The sequence below is a fragment of the Eretmochelys imbricata genome, chromosome 2 (genome assembly GCF_965152235.1).
Source record: "Eretmochelys imbricata isolate rEreImb1 chromosome 2, rEreImb1.hap1, whole genome shotgun sequence".
Classification (NCBI taxonomy): Eukaryota; Metazoa; Chordata; order Testudines; family Cheloniidae; genus Eretmochelys; species Eretmochelys imbricata.
This window is the reverse complement of record NC_135573.1, coordinates 27565589-27582753: the sequence shown is the minus strand read 5'-3', so window position 1 is coordinate 27582753 and position 17165 is coordinate 27565589. Positions and strand designations below refer to the sequence as shown.

Below are 17165 nucleotides of genomic sequence, written 5' to 3'. Positions count from 1 at the left end.
ATTATTTTAATATCAGAGTCCACTCACCGTCCCCTTTCTTGTACCTGCATTTTTCTCAAAAAATATATGAGGAGGTAAGAAACGGAATACTTCCAAATCCAGAACCTGAAGTGAAATTATCTGGCACATGTAACTCTAAATAAAGAATGTGGGTTTATTTTTGTTGTATGTGGGATAACACAAAACTAAATCCAGCTGCTAAACACCAGAACAACTGGTTATCAATGATCTTCTAACCATTCATTCAGACTCAGTCCTGTCTTTCTGAACTCTACATAATTTCATTGCAGATTTTGTATGATTTTTCCTTTTGATTTGAATCAATACACTTTTCACCTCCTATTTATTCCACTGTGACATTTTCCCACACAAAATGAAACACAAGGGGACATACTTCTTTCTGACACCTAATTAAAAGCCACTTTGTATAACGTAGTCCTGTACTAAAAAGTTCCTGTTTAATAGCTTAAAAAAATTCCTTTGCCTGTCATCAATTTTACACCCATTTAGTCAATGCAGAGGACTTTGGAGGAGAGCTCTAGTTAACTTACAGCTAAAGATACTTCAAAGGATAAGGGTTCTTGAAACAAGAAACAATTCTTATTTGTTCTCTATAGAAATTCTAAAAACTGTTTTGAAATGAGACTGCTCTTAAGGCCACACAAAACAGCTGATTGTGTCCTTATATATTGAATTCTATTGTCAAATGCAGAGGCACTTTTGTAAAGTTTGAGAGGCTTTCAAGTAGGGAAGCAGAGAACATATGTGAATTCCATTAAAGTCTGCTAAAAGGTGTGGAATATATTGGAATAATAATGTGCATCCCTGTTTTCATTATAAGTCTATGCAAAGTACTATATTAGTAAATCATGTAAACCATACATTACTACATTGGAACAACATGTTACCAGTTTACTGTATATCCCATAGTAACAGAATACTCTCTATGAGCTAACTACGAAACATTTATTAGGTATTAATTATTATTATTTAAACTACAATAGTGGCCAGAGTCCCCAGCGAGTATTGGTGTCCCATTGAGCTAAGCTCTATATCAATGAAGAGTAAAAGACAGTCCCTGCTCTTCATCAAAATGTATATCAATCTGTAATTCCTTCTCCTTACTTAAACATACACACCCTATGCACTTAGAGTCACTCTAGTGACTCTAGCCAAGGTAGAAAAAATGAGCCCTTGACTGCCCACACTGGACAAAGCTTATATAGGAAATCTGTTACTGCCATGACAACGTCAATTGTTGAAAATTAATTCTTTCAAGGCTAAATCCTGGTCCCAATGAAGTTAATGGCAAAACTCCCATTAACTTGAATAAGAGCAGCATTTGGCTCTTAGTTCATCTGTATAGCAGGAATAGTACACAAAATGTCCCTTTTTAGGTCTGATAGTGTAGGAGAAATAAATTGCTAAGATTAAAAATGAATCTTTCTTTGACAAAATAAACCATATGCTATTTAAAGTATCTGATTTTCATGAAATCTTGCATGCATGCAGCTATGAGTATGTATTCAAGTATCAAGAGCTGTAGTGCTTGTGTAATATCATTTTCTCTGTTTCATTTTCAGTATTATTATATTCAGTTTAGATAACTAGACGGGCTTCCTCAGCCTCCAAAAAATTCAGTAAATGATTCTGTATATAGCCTAGTGCCAATGGAGTCTTGTTGTGGGCCAGAAAACAGTGGGTTAAAATCCTGGTCTGGCTGTATTGTCTCATTCTAAACTAGCTTTTTATTGAAATCAGCCCATCTCTGTGTGATACTAACTTAATTCTTTTCTGAACCAAGCTTAATTCTGTTTCTGAACCCAAAAGAGAGTGCTATCTGATCAAAACCATTTAACAGATACAAAAAAAGCCAATGGGGGGAGGGGGGGGAAGACTAGTCATATAAAGGTGGAATATCTTCAGAGAAGGCCAAGTTCGACACGGGTTAGTTATCTAAAAAGCCAAGTTAAATAAGATACCATTTGGGATTAATGGCCCAACCCCAATTTACTCCTGCCTGAAAGTTTATCAATCCTTTGGGAGGCAATTTAGCACTAAGTGTCTTTTGTTTAACTTGGCCATTTGAATGGCTAACCCCCTTTTCTAACTTGGCTCCTTTCTACAGATATCACACCTTCAGGCAGCTGATCTTTTTCTGTCTAACTTGGCTTTATTAGGTGCATGCTAAATATTTTTGATCCAGATTGTATATACCACCATTATGATACGAATGAAACAAATAAATGTACAGTATAGCAGCAGCCAGACAGGGATTTTAACTATATATTATAACTAAGGCACGGGCCTGCTTAAATGCACTTTTATTACTCTGAAAGCTTGTACATTTTTAATTCTTTAGAAAGGGTGGGTTTTTTCCACCCACAGAAAATTACATGAGGATTTCTTAATTTGCCTGTGTATCTTTTTATACAAATACCACCCAGTGGGAGTGGGAAAAATTAGGGCCTTTTTGGACAATAAAAAGATAGAATAAAAGGTAGAATAAAAAGATAGGCTCTTTTAGAACATACCCTTTTCTAATCTACATAAAAAAACACTTCTGATCCCAACTGGATGGCTCAATACCTCAGACTTGTACAAAAGTAGCAGATATACTGGACAAACTAGGATTTGGCCACAGATCTTAAACTAAATTTTCTATACCCACCAACCGAAAATTGAGCAACTGTTGAAAGCTGCATACATGTGAATAATTTAATCATTACGGATCAGAGTACAAATTTGGCCCAACACAAAAAAGCTACATGAGCACATCTGATTTTTCTTCCTAGCCTGGCACCAGTCCAGGAAACAACTTGAAGGGCTGACTTGTTTGTTCATTTTTAAATCAGAACTGAAATCTACTATTTGTTCATAATGGGACAAATTCCATAGTAGTTTGTGAAGTGAGCCCCAAAAAGCTAATCAAGAAAGTTTATAAGAAAAGCAGTTTGCATAGCACGCTATATAATAAATTGATTTAGTGTTTCAAAAGTGATCATTACCAACTGGATGGTGGTTGTACCATCTCAGGCTGTGATCTTATGAGATAAGATACAGCACACAGCGTCAGGGTTGATCAGTATTAGGATGAGAGACTTCCAAAGAAAAGTGAGGAGTAGAAGAAAATGGAGTTGGTGAAAAAGCAAGTACCACTCTTCCTTCTATGGTCAAAACAGAAAAATGGTTTTCCCCCCACCTTTTGGCAACTGAACTCTGAAGGTTATTAAGTTGCCAAAAATCAAAATAATTTTGGTTTCAGATATTTGATCTTTCAACAAAAAGCATGCAAAAATTACGAAAAAAAAATTTGGTGGGAAAAAATATAACTTCCTTACCTACTCTAATTCCTACAGTAAACAACTTTTCATCCAAAGATCCCAAAATCCTCATCTCTGAGTACATATTATCCATGCAGAAATTGTTTAATCCATTACAGTAAAACACACCTTTGGAGTACACTGCATAACTGAAGCTCTCAATGAAATGTAAAGAATATCTCCTGATTCTTCAGGGGTACAATGGGGTGTGAGTAATAGTTAAATTAGTACCAAGTGTAGCGAGAGAAGATCGGTAAGGTAATATCTTTTATTTGACCAACTTCTGTTAATTAAAGAGACAGGTTTTCAAACTACACAGCTCTTTCACCAACAGAAGTTGGTCCAATAAAAGATTACCTCACCCATCTTTTCCCCTCTAATATCCTGGGACCAACACGGCACGAACACAGCAAACAATAGAAAATGTAGGACAATTAGCCATTTGGAGATCTATTTAAGTAAGCACATTTTAGGCAGGTTTAAACACAACTACACTGACGTACAATGTGATTCATTAACTTTGAATTCAACTGAACAGCCTACAAATTACATGTGAAGGAAAAACTGAGTGGTGTTAAATTTAAGTATATATTTCTGTAGGGAGACAACATGAAAAGCTAATTATTCTTTCAAATTCTAATGTTGTCAGTAATGAAGGGCTGCCAAGGTCTGCACTGCAGATGGATAATACTGGAGGACAATGACACAAAAATAATATTTAAGCAAACAGACAAAAATGATATTCCAGATGTACAGCCAGAAAGATGCAGAAAAAAAAACAGGATGCACAGTGTATACCTGTGATTCTTGAAAGTCATTGAAGATGCACACACAAGGGAGTTCATGGACTCAACCATTCAGGCAGGTTCCAAGCAGATCCACGGCATTCAGTATTTGCCAATGGTAAAATTAAATATGGGAATTGAAAAACCCCATTTCTGCCCATACAATGCATAATTATATATTTATAGTTGGGATACATTCAGCTTCTTAGTATATAAATTGCCAGCAGCGAGTTTTGCTGTATTTTTCCCTCACAGTGGTGGAACTGAGAGTAACTATCACATTATTTTATTATATAATAATAATTATATTTCCGTATGAGGAGAGATTAATAAGACTGGGACTTTTCAGCTTGGAAAAGAGATGGCTAAGGGGAGATATGATTGAGGTCTATAAAATCATGACTGATGTGGAGAAAGTAGATAAGGAAGTGTTATTTACTCCTTCTCATAACACAAGAACTAGGGGTCACCAAATGAAATTAATAGGCAGCAGGTTAAAACAAATAAAAGGAAGTATTTCTTCACACAATGTACAGTCAACCTGTGGAACTCCCTGCCAGAGGATGTTGTGAAGGCCAAGACCATAACAGGGTTCAAAAAAGAACTAGATCAATTCACAGAGGATAGGTCCATCAATGACTATTAGCTAGGATGGGCAGGAATGGGAGATGGGGTGGATCACTTGATGATTACCAGTTCTGTTCATTCCATCTGGGGCACCTGGCACTGGCCCCTGTCGGAAAACAGGATACTGGGCTAGATGGACCTTTGGTCTGACCCAGTAGGGCCATTCTTATGTTCTTATATATCTGTATCTCTCTCTCTCTCTTTATATATATATGTATGGAATACATGGCTGTGTGGCATAAATACTTTCTAGGTCTAAAGTCTTGCTCATGTATGAGGAAGTCACAAAGAACATCAGCCGATTGATTAAAATCTTTACATCACACCACCATGTGCTCTATGGGGATGTCTAGACCGCAATTAAAAACCCACAGCTGGCCTGTGCCAGCTAGCTTGCCTTACAGGGCTTGGGCTCCGGGGCTGTTTCATTGAGCCGTAGACATGTGGGCTTGGGCTGGACCCTGGGCTCTGTGCCCTACAAGAGGGGAGGGTGTCTAATTGCAGGCTAGCTATACCTTATGTGTGCCACCTAATGCACAGATACAAATATGTTTCAGAAGTTGATCTTTTTTTCTTGGAATTATTCTTGTATCTTTTCACCTGTACATCCAGGACCAACTATATAGGATTCAGAGTTGTAGCCATGTTAGTCGGTATCAGCAAAAACAACGAGGAGTCCTTGTGGCACCTTAGAGACTATCATCTGATCAAGTGGGTTTTAGCCCATGAAAGCTTATGCCCAAATAAGTGTGTTAGTCTCTAAGGTGCCAGAAGGACTCCTCATTGAAGGTAGACATGGAAGTTGTATACCACTATATAGTAAAAAACTCCTCCCTTTCCAAATGGAATAGCCCCATGCTTCTATCCTATGGGATCAAAAGATAATGTGTATTTAAATAAAATTACTATCTATGGAAAAGTCATTTTAGTTTTTTTTAATAGATTCTAAATAGTTGTTATACTCTTTTCCCCAGAATTAAACTACAGATGTGTGATTTTATAGGAGAAGGGACATGAAAAATGAGAACAATACACATTTTTAAAGTGAGACGTGTCAGAAATTGGGAGATGTTGAGGGAAGGGAGTTGTGATTCTAGTTATATGACATCTACAAAGTACATGAGGGTGTGGTGTGCTAAAGGTTTAGAGAATTCTTCACAAGCTTTTCAAATAAAGGAGCCTAATTTTAGGTACCCAAGTCCATATTTAGACCTTTAAAATCTCCTGATTTTCAAAAATACAGAGTACATATCAGTTCCCACTGACATTGGTAGGAGCTGCTGGGTGTTGAGCATTTTTTTAAAATTAGGCCACTGATTTAGGTGCCTAATTTAAGGCACTCAGTTTTGAAAATTTTGTCCTCTCTCCCTCCCTTTTTCTCAGGAATAGGCATTTTAATTGAACGTACTTCTTAAAAAAATTAAATTACCAGCTGCAGCAAAACAATTTTTTTTCCAGTAGAGAAGCCATGTCAGCCCATGAAATACCTAAAAATAAAATCTTTAACAGCTTAAAAAAAAAAAATCATGCCATGCCCCAGCAGCAAAGTGCTGCCCATGGAGTTACACAACATGGCCCAAAGCTGACCGGATAATAATATCTAGTACTTAGATACAACTCTTCATCTTCAAAGCAGTTTACAAACATTAACCAGTTAATCCCCACAACATCTCTGTGGCCCACTTAAATCAAAAATCGGGCACTGCATGCTGGGACCTGTAGTCTCTGGAGGCTACAGCCCCAAATTAAAGACGAGCAATCTGCTCCATTTTTTTATGGGCACCCAGCATATTGCCAATGTGGCCCTCTGTGGGCAATGTTTAGATGCCCCTGTTTTAAGCTCTATTAAAGCACTATACTATAGTCTGCCTTCGTTACTTTCTCAATGTTTTGGAATCTAGTAAATGCATCACAGGCTCTCATATATTTAAGAGAGGTCTGAGACTGGATCTTCATTTGTCATCACTATATATGGCTTCTATGCAAAAATCCTTTAATGGTGATGGAAGTCCGGATTTTCTGTGGTTGTCACTGACTCTTTGGTCATAAATGTTTAATGTATTTAAGATTCTTTACTTAATCTTTAACCCAGTTTTTTCCAAAATGTATAACAAACTGTTCTTTTAAAATCAGAGAGCCAAATTCTCAGATGATATAAACTAGCATAGCTTCACTGAAGTCAATTTCCAACAGCTGAGGATCTACCGCAAAAGGTTTTTCAGGGAATTGACAGCCATAAGGACATGAATTGGGAGACTGGCTCTTTCTATCTTCATATAGCGATGCTAACACTTAAAAATAAATAAAGTGACACTTTAGACCAACAACATAAAAATAATCATCTGGAAAAGTATCTTGTGGAATGGCATCAACAGATGAAAGCGTGCCTGCTCCCAATTTGAAAGGAATTAGGGCTGTCAAGCGATTAAAAAAAAGTAATCGCAATTAAAAAATTAATTGCATGATTAATCACACGGTTAAAGAATAATAGAGTACAATTTATTTAAATATTTTTTTGGATGTTTTCTACATTTTCAAATATATTGATTTCAATTGCAACACAGAATACGAAGTGTACAGTGCTCAGTTTATATTTATTTTTTATTACAAATATTTGCACTGTAAAAAACAAAATAGTATTTTTCAATTCACCCACTACAAGTATTGTAGTGCAATCTCTTTATCATGAAAGTTGAACTTACAAATGTAGAATAAAAACCTGCATTCAAAAATAAAACAATGTAAAACTTTAGAGCCCACAAGTCCTTCTTCAGCCAATCGCTCAGCCTACAAGTCTACTCAGTCCTACTTCTTGTTCAGCCAATTGCTCAGACAAACATTTGTTTACATTTTCAGGAGATAATGCTGCCCGCTTCTTGTTTACAATGTCACCTGAAAGTGAGAACAAGCGTTCACATGGCACTTTTGCAGCCAGCATTGCAAGATATTATGTGCCAGATGCGCTAAAGATTCATATGTCCCTTCATGCTTCAACCACCATTCCAGGAGACATGCAGCCATGCTGATGACGGGTTCTGCTCGATAACAATCCAAAGCAGTGCGGACCAATGCATGTTCAGTTTCATCTTCTGAATCAGATGCCACCAGCAGAAGATTGATTTTCTTTTTTTGGTGGTTTGGGTTCTGTAGTTTCTGCATTAGAGTGTTGCTCTTTTAAGACTTCTGAAAGCATGCTCCACACCTCATCCCTCTCAGATTTTGGAAGACACTTCAGATTCTTAAATTTTGGGTCAAGTGCTGTAGCTATCTTTAGAAATTTCACATTGGTATCTTCTTTGCATTTTGTCAAATTTGCAGTGAAAGTGTTCTTAAAACGAGCATGTGCTGGGTCATCATCCGAGACTGCTATAACATGAAATATATGGCAGAATGCGAGTAAAATAGAGCAGGAGACATAAAATTCTCCCCCAAGGAGTTCAGTCATTAATTTAATTAACGCATTATTTTTTAACGAGAGTCATCAGCATGGAAGCATGTCCTCTGGAATGATGGCCAAGGCATGAACAGGCATATGAATCTTTAGCACATCTGGCATACAAATATCTTGCAATGCCAGCTACAACAGTGCCATGCAAACGCCTGTTCTCACTTTCAGGTGACATTGTAATTAAGAAGTGGGCAGCATTATCTCCAGTAAATGTAAAAAAAAATTGTATCTCTTAGCAATTGGCTGAACAAAAAGTAGGACTGAGTGGATTTGTAGGCTCTAAAGTTTTATATTGTTTTGTTTGAGCGCAGATATGTAACAAAAACCCCCACATTTGTAAGCTGCACTTTCATGATAAAGAGATTGCACTACAGTACTTGTTTGAGGTGAATTGAAAAATACTATTTCGTTTGTTTATCATTTTTACAGTGCAAGTATTTGTAATAAAAAATAATATAAAGTGAGCACTGTACACTTTGTATTTTGTGTTGTAACTGAAATCGATATATTTGAAAATGAAGAAAAACATCCAAAAATGTTTAATAAATTTCAATTGGTATTCTATTAACAAAGTGGTTAATCACGATTAATTATTTTGAGTTAATTGTGTGAGTTAACTGTGATTAATCAACAGCCCTAAAAGGAATACTAAACAACAGCAGAATGTCCTTAATCACTGAATTGTTGGAATTGCGATGGAAAATATTACAATAAGGTAGTTAATAAGAGTACTGTACTATAAAGCATGAAAGAAATAGACCTATAGTCAGTCTTGGGAAGAAAAACATTTGGATTCCCTTCATAAATGAAGATATCAGCTTTCTGGCAGAAGGTAGCTAGAAGTATTTCAGATGGAAAACAGCACAGCAAATCTCAAATATGCAGGAACCACAGCATTCACACAAGTCCAAATTTTGCTCTTAGGTGCACTGGTTTAAATCTAGAATAACTCCATTGACTCACCTGGAGTTTGACCAAAGTAAATGTGAGTTGGATTTGGCACTATGTAAACAGATACAGAGATACACCTATATGTATTCCCATTTTGATCTAATTTCAAGTTTCTTCAGTATACTAGGATCCCTGACATTTCATAGAAGTGTTCAGGGTTTGTTTGTTTTGTGTGTTACTATATGTAATTTTAAAATTCACTGTACCTGTAGTGTCGAGAAATCTCTTCTTCCACCTGGGTAATAAAGTCACATTTGGTACATGAGTGTTCTTTGTTCTCTTTGAGAGTCAGTGGCCCATCCATCCCTTGAAGGGTATTTGCTTCTTGTTTGACATCAGATGTCTGGGCTTCATGTGCGTTCTCATAATGAAGCAGGAGAATATCTACATCAGGAGTGGAGAATGAGCATTGATCGCACTGGTGTTTGACTCTAGAGCTTCCTGTCACCCCAGGAGACAAGTGCAAGAGCAAGAGAGCACAGTGGGAACAATTACTTTTTCTGCAAGCAAACGGATAAGTGATATCTCCAAGGTGCTTTTCTGGGCTGCAGAGGCCCCGAGGACAGAACTGACAGTGTTTAATGGTACATTTGTGAATGTTGTGTAGCTGCTGATAATGGCGGAGAAGTGGGCCCACCACTATTACTTCTGGGCCATGGCTCTTTGAGTACCTAAAGTCACAGAACTGACAGTTGTAGCTTGTCACAACATTATCCTCTGCTCCTTTGCTAGAGAAGTCTTTCTTTTTTGCCACACTAGAGCCCTTTTCTGTCTTTGTTACTAGCTCCCCATCTGCATTTTTGGCTAGGTCATTCTGATTAATGACAGATCCCCTAGAAAGTTTATCATTTAGATCTGGATGAAGGCTTCCTGATTGATTTCCCCCATGCTGTTTGCTGTAATGTTCTAATAGTTTGAGAGAGCTGAATGATTCACAGCTGAAACTGCAAAATTTACACCAGTAGTAACTGGTGGCATCTGTATCATTTTGTCGAGAAGAATCTATGGGTTTGATAGGCACCGAGTATCCAACTGGTGTGTTGTCTCCTGCTTTTACGGTGATTTTGTCCTGCCACTTCCCCAAGTCTCCAGAATCACATGATCGAAGAGTAGGACTGGATTTATTGGAGTTTTTCTCTGAGGGTTTCCCAGATTCAGAGGAGGGAAGGACGGCTTTCATTTTGTTCGGGTGAGTCTGTAAGAAGTGTTGCTCTAGTTCATTTGATGAGTTGCCCATGTAGGTGAAGTTGCAGAATTTGCAGCGGAAGTACTTGGTGTTACCTTGGCAATCTGGAGTTTTCCGTCCAATGCCAATAAAGGTTCCACCTAAAGTAACCTATGAAAAAAGAATGAGATAATTTTAGCTATACTGAAGAATTATTCAAAAACCAAATGGGAAAAAAAGGAATCATACAAAAATTTAAGGATAAATTTTAATAAGATCTACATCACCATTGTCTCATTTGTAACAACTATGTCATAAAATAGTAATAAAACCCTTCACTTCTGCAGCACTTTACATCTGAAGATCTCAACGTGCTTTACAAAGTTGAATAAATATTGTGCCCATTTTTCAGTTGTGGAAATGGAGGCACGCATACGTGAAAGAGACTTGCCCAGTTTCATAGAGCTGGACCTGGATATCTCTTGGCTAATTCCTATGTATCTTCTGTACTTATATGGCCACCATTATTGTTGCGTTTGTGCACATCACAATCTTTAACTCACAACATCCATTTTAGGTAGGGAAGTACTATTATCTCCATTCTACAGATGGAGAATTGAGACGCAAAGAGGCTAAGTGATTCACGCAACATCACACAGGAAGTCTGTGGCAGAGTAGGGACATGAACCCAGCTCTCTAAAGTACCAGGTTATTAAAGTACCACTGTACCATCCATCCTTCACTGCTCTAAAGTAAAAGTGGCACCTTACAGACTAAAAGACATATTGGAGCATAAGCTTTCATGGGTGAATACCCACTTTGTCAGCTCTAAAGTACTACCCCATCTTCCTCTTTAAAATCAAGCTAATATAGATATCCCTCAATAGGAGACTTTTGCGAGTGTTTTAGCTGAGTGTGGAATACAGGATCAGGCCCCAAGTCTTGATCTGCCAATATGACAAAGAATTTGGAGTGGAAGTCAGTATTACAGCACAAGGAGTACCACAGTTTTATGAATCTGAACGCACAAAAATGAAATTTGAAAACCAAATTCAGTTGACTGTGCCTGATTACATCCACTCCTTCATATAAAGAGCATTCTTACAACAGCATCCAGTATCCACTGAGACTCCTTTTTAGAAATATGGGGGTTGCTCTCTGAACTGAAAGGCAATTTTCTCAAAGATTACTCAGTGCAGACATTCTCCAAGGAAATCTTCTGTTCTTTTCCTATTAAGAGCTCTAACTCAGTAAAATAAGGATGGAAAAATTACTGTAGAAAAATGGCATGTGGCAAAGAAAGAAACTTACTACACCCAAAATCATGACATCACTAATTTTAAAAAAAAAAAGGTAGGTCTACTTAACTGTTCTCATGATCTATGAGCACATGGATTGCAGGAAGGAAGGAAGCAAGGCTTCCAGGCTTATGTTATTAAAATCTCTGTTCTCATAGCAGGCAGTCCTGCCCTTCCCATGAGTGCACCACACCTGCCTTGTGACATCATAGAGAGATTTGCTGCTCCTGTACAACTGGTTTGATGGCCAAAAAAGGAACCGAGGAGGGAAGGGGAAAAAGTCTCTCATGACAAAAATCTCACCACAGCTTTACTTCTTTTCCTGAATTATAACAATTACACAATATTCAGCAACCAATTACCTTTTACACCCACCCACCCTTCACCCAGTTCACCCTTGGTATACCATTCCAAATAAGCAGAGATGTCATGGAAGCTTCCATGCGGCAGTGGCATGCCTTGGATTTTTCTGTGTGAGAAGGGCTTTAACAAGGGCGTAGAACGTTTCGACACACTCCGTGCAGGCTCAGATTTTCATTCCCCCAACTGTTAAGTGAATTACTGCTTTTCTCTGGGATTCAGTTGTAATGCATTAGGCAAATGGTGTAATTATATTTTTCTTCCCCTCTTCAACAGCTGTGCCACAGAGCAAGCATGTGATCACTGCTCATTCAAAATCACACCATACGGAAAGACTCAGACATACAAAGAGCACGACATGTAAACATTTTAAAATGCATATAATATAAATGCCTTTTAGCCATTTAGCTTGGAGTATAAGATGCTATGCCTTGTATGCCATCAGCACTAAATACATATAGTGAGTCAATAAGTTGCTAAATCATGGTATAAAGATGCTTTTCAGCCTCTGATTCTTGTTTTAAAGAAACATGATTCTAATGAGCTGGTTAAAACTTTTTTCTGATAAGCTGAAATGAAATCTGTGTGTGTCTGGCAAAGATATTTAAATAGATAACCACGAGATCGAAAGGCACCATGGTATAACCAGGATTTAACATTACTATGGGGCTTCAGAGTCCCAATTTCAAGCTAAGAGTTTGGCTCTGAGGAGTTCTTTGGGAGGGAGCAGTTTTGGGGGACTGACTACTGCAGAGGGTCATTGGTTCCTATTGCTAAAAACAGGATAGCAAAAAATGGAGGCAAAACATGCTTGGCTTGATCCGCTGAAGTCCGTGGGAACTGCAGCTACTCCACAGGATTTGGCTCATTTGGTCCTCATCCATCACGTTATTTCAAATGTTCAAAGTTTCGCTGATGTTCAGTGAAACATCTCTGCCTTTAATGTAAAGGGGCATTGAAGGAATTAAGGAAAACAGAAAATAACAGCCACTCTGTGTGTGATTAACTTGGTTGCAAGGAGATCTGTTTTTTCATTCAGTGTTTGTTTATTTTGCTCTTGCACTGAACAACCAGCCAAAATACTTTACCTTAAGTGGCTTTTATGAGTAAATACATCCATTATTCTTATGAGTCCATCTGGAGAGCCTACAGACAACAAGTCCATCTTTGCAGGACAGGCGCTCTTTGGACATCAGTTAGGAAGCAGGAATGACAATAAGCCAAACTGATGCTTGTTGCTAATTACATTGGAATGTACATTGGAAAAACATATTAATCGTATCAGTATTTTACCCAACAGAGTAGCTGTAAATGAATATATTTTTGTAACTTTTCCTAATCCTGATGAATGCCCTACATAGCAAGTTCAGTATCCCATGCTAACCTCCTTCTCTGCAACGCAAGGATAAAAGAGAATTAAGAATTTATAATATATCTTGTGCTTACTAGTTGCAACAGAGGGGAAAAAAATCTTTAAAACACTGGAATGTAACTGATTACCGATTGTTGGACCGGCATTTCACTGAGTACCCTACCACAATTTAAAATAATGGATTCCATTAGCAGAGGGTGTACGTGAAAGGTAACATAAGGTCATCTTAATGTTATTACACCCAAAAGTCATTTTTCAAGCGCAGAAAACCTATTTAAAGCCTCCACTAGGGTCATCAGGTAAAGGAACAAGGAAACTAGCTTCCATGTAGCAAGGCTAGCAGAAGCACTTGAAGGAAAGTAGTAATGATATAAACTAAAACTGCCTCAGCTTTCAGCCAGCCGAATTTGGATGAAGCCTATCCCATTTGCCAAAGCGTTTGGATTCATGTATTCTACTCAAGTCTTGGCTTGACTTTCAGATTTCTCAGTTACATATCATATCTCTATGTAAGGACAGCAAATTCTCTCTCTCTCTGTGTATATATATATTTTCCTCTTGCTCTCTTTCCTTTTCCAGGGAGAATGGAATAAAGGGGAGAGAGAGAGAGAAGGGGGGAGGGGGAGCGAAAGAAAACATACTCCATCCATATTTCTCTGAAATTTCCAAGGTGATGGCCAGCTTCAGGTACTTACTCCAACAGTTCATTCCCATTCCCCTCACATCCTCTGTGTTTTACTTTCTAACCCATGCGTTCCCTGCCAGCACAAAAATCACAAGGAAGAGGACAAAGCAACACTAAAAAGCTGCAGTTCTAATAGAGCTGTGGAGTCCAACTTTACTCTTCCCACAAGCAGGAGTGCAGAGTGAGCAGGGCTGGGGTTAAAAAAACATCCTCAAACCTATGGCTCCCAGGCAGATACACAGAGGGATGACTCACATTCAGCATTCTCCTTCTGTAGCAGGCCCTCCTTAGGATGGAAAAATAGTTTAGTGACTAGAGCAGTGGACTTGAACTCAGGAGTCCAGGTCCCATTCCCACCTCAGCCACAGATTTCAATGGAAGTTACAAGCCTAAATACCTTTGAGGATCTGAGCCTGTTATGGATTAAACTGAAATAAATCCCATTAGTAAGGATCACTCATCTAAAGCATCTAAAAATCCAAACTCTTTTTAGTTAATAGTTTAATCCATTCATGAACGTCAACAATTATCAGTAGAGTTCAGTCTTAAATAACTGGCCATGCTAACAGGCTATGACCAAAATCACCATAGGGATTCAGTTCATCTCTTCAGTAGAATTAAATTTGTGCTTCTTTTCCATTATTGTTAAAAACAGCCAGAAAATATAAAAGAACCTGATAAGAGGAAGTTTGATTTTGTTAAATGTCAGTATTCCTTACATACGGTGTTGTTGTAGCAGCGTTGGTCCCAGGATATTAGAGAGACAACTTAAGTCATCTTAGATCTTGAAGGATTGAGGCTACCCAAACGAAAGAGTAGAGAATGCACTTAAAACTGTTCTAGATTGTAACCAGGTGTATGAAACACTGGAGAAACAAGGTGTGTGAAGTAATATATTTTATTGGACCAACTGCGGTTGGCAAACAAGACAAGTTTCAGAGCTCTGTGTAAGCATGAAAGTTTGTCTGTCTATCTCACTAACAGAAGTTGGCCCAATAAAAGATATTACCTCGCCCATCTTGTTTCTCCAGTGTTCCTTACAGATGATTACTACTTAGAACAGTTTCAAGTGCATTCTTCACTCTTTTGGGTACTCTCAATCCTTCAAGATCTAACTTCCATAGCAGCTACAAGCCTCTGTGTATATTTAGTATACAAAATGTATTAAAGGCCTTCTGGGGTTTTCCAATATAAAATGTATTCCTAGGTAGTTTTTAAGTAACTAAGGTGTTTATATAGCCTCAACCATTTGGTCATTAGATGTGCAAAACATCTGAATCTTTATTTTGCTCTTACTCATCATTATTAAGATAATTCATTAGAGCATTTACTGGGTGTTCTATAGAACATCACCTGTATCTGGGGGAAGGTTTTTGCCTTGTTTTTAATGTACACTCTTTTGTACAACTGGGCCACCCTTCTTTCATGTGCTGGTGTTTTAGAATTTTTAACTCCCCATTAGTCTAATAATTACAGCAAGGGAGTGGGCATCAGAACTCCTGGATTCTAGTCTTGGCTTTGCAACCTTAGCTAAGTCACTTAATCACTTTGTGGCTCAGATTCCCCATCTGAAAGATGGGCAGTGTTTGGAGATTTCATGTTTTTAATATGCTTAGATCCAGTTGAAAAGCACTTTACAAAGGCAATTTATTTATAAAAAATTTCTGGTAGATATTTGAATGTATGTTGCCTTTATTTAAGTCTCTAACTCTTGATGATGTCATGACCTATTTAGCGTTTTAGAGGGTTGGTTGGGGTTTTATTTTGTTTGTTTGTGTTTCATTTTTTAATTATTATAGGATGCATGCATCCCTTGTTTCTTTTTTATGGAAGAGTATAAAGATTTTTTCAGTGCTTCTAAATCTAAGAAGGTGTTTTTATTTGGTTTTGCTGACCCAGAATACTCTCCCTCACAACTTTACTTGCTTTTCTCGTTTCCAAAGCCAATCCTGAATTCATTATTATGGCAAATGGCTTAGACTATTTTTCTGATTTAACAGAACAGCAGTCTACCAAGGAATCCATAGTATCTGCCAGTTACTCTCTTTATCTATTTTAGAAAGCAAATTCTTCCTGTAGGAACTAATGTCCTACATGCGCATAACACTCAAGGATTGATAGTGTAAATTCAGCCTCTGCAGCCATGAAATCCTTGGGTTCTGGTGTGATTGTTGATTAGGATGTACATGGTCATGGTGATTTCTCAAAAACTGACTTTTGCCTACTTGCAACTGGACCAGGCAACGAAGTTGGAGCATCAGATGTAAATCAGTCTTCATTTCTGATTACCTGGGCCACATTTCAGTCACTAACGAGGAGGTGAAAGGCTGTAGATCCTTTACCAATCCCCTGTACTATCCAGTTTTCCATTTGCCAATTACTCTTAATCTTCTAATCCTAAAATATTTTCTAATGCTCCTGTTTATCCAGTTGCTTTGTGCAATATAGCATCCAGAACATTTTAACAAACCCACACTTATGAAGTTCTTCATGTCATGCAGGCCAGGACAGATTCTTGGCTTTAATGCTTGTTTCTATAAAACCACCCTACCAGTTCCTTAAACTCCGAGAGGAAGAACTACCTCTCACAACATGGAAGAATCTTTAGGGTATATCTACCCTTTGAATTATGCACTAAAATGGTATTAATGCCTGTGCAGGAAGAACAGAGTTGTGTTAGCGATGCTAAGAGCCCATGCAGTCCCCAAGCTTTCTGTGTTATTTGCATCTCTTAAGCAAGCAAGCAAGCAAGCACCTATGGGGGTCACAGACACTTGAAATAAGCATGCTCTTCTCAGGATTGATTCCATTTCCATTAAAGTCAGTGGGAGATTTGGCATGGACTTTAAAAGGTAGTAAGATCAGGCCTTTTTTTTTTTAAACAAAAGTCTGACAGAACCACAATAGTTTTTAATTTAAGGCCATCAAGCCAGGCTCTGTTAAAACAATGGGAGCCAGTGACACTCAGAAACTCTTAGAACCAGGAACTTGGTTTGCATTTAAAGTACTGTACAACAATACTTAACACCAGAGAAAATATAACACACCATGCCATTCTTCATACCCTTAAAATATATTTTAAATTATGGGACAGATTTTTGGCTGCTGTAAGTTAACATAGCCCCATTAACATCAATGCAGCTACACTGAT

At 37.8% G+C, this 17165-nt stretch overlaps 1 protein-coding gene across 2 annotated transcripts in view; it reads right to left on the bottom strand.

The window, feature by feature from the left end:
• The window catches only part of TRPS1 (transcriptional repressor GATA binding 1), a 201969-nt gene that overhangs the window by 173858 nt on the left and 10946 nt on the right, over window positions 1-17165 (bottom strand). For both annotated transcript variants that reach the window (XM_077808850.1, XM_077808851.1), the window contains exon 3: window positions 9341-10470. In XM_077808850.1, the coding sequence (XP_077664976.1) occupies window positions 9341-10470 (1130 nt within the window). The remainder of the gene's footprint in view (window positions 1-9340; window positions 10471-17165) is intronic.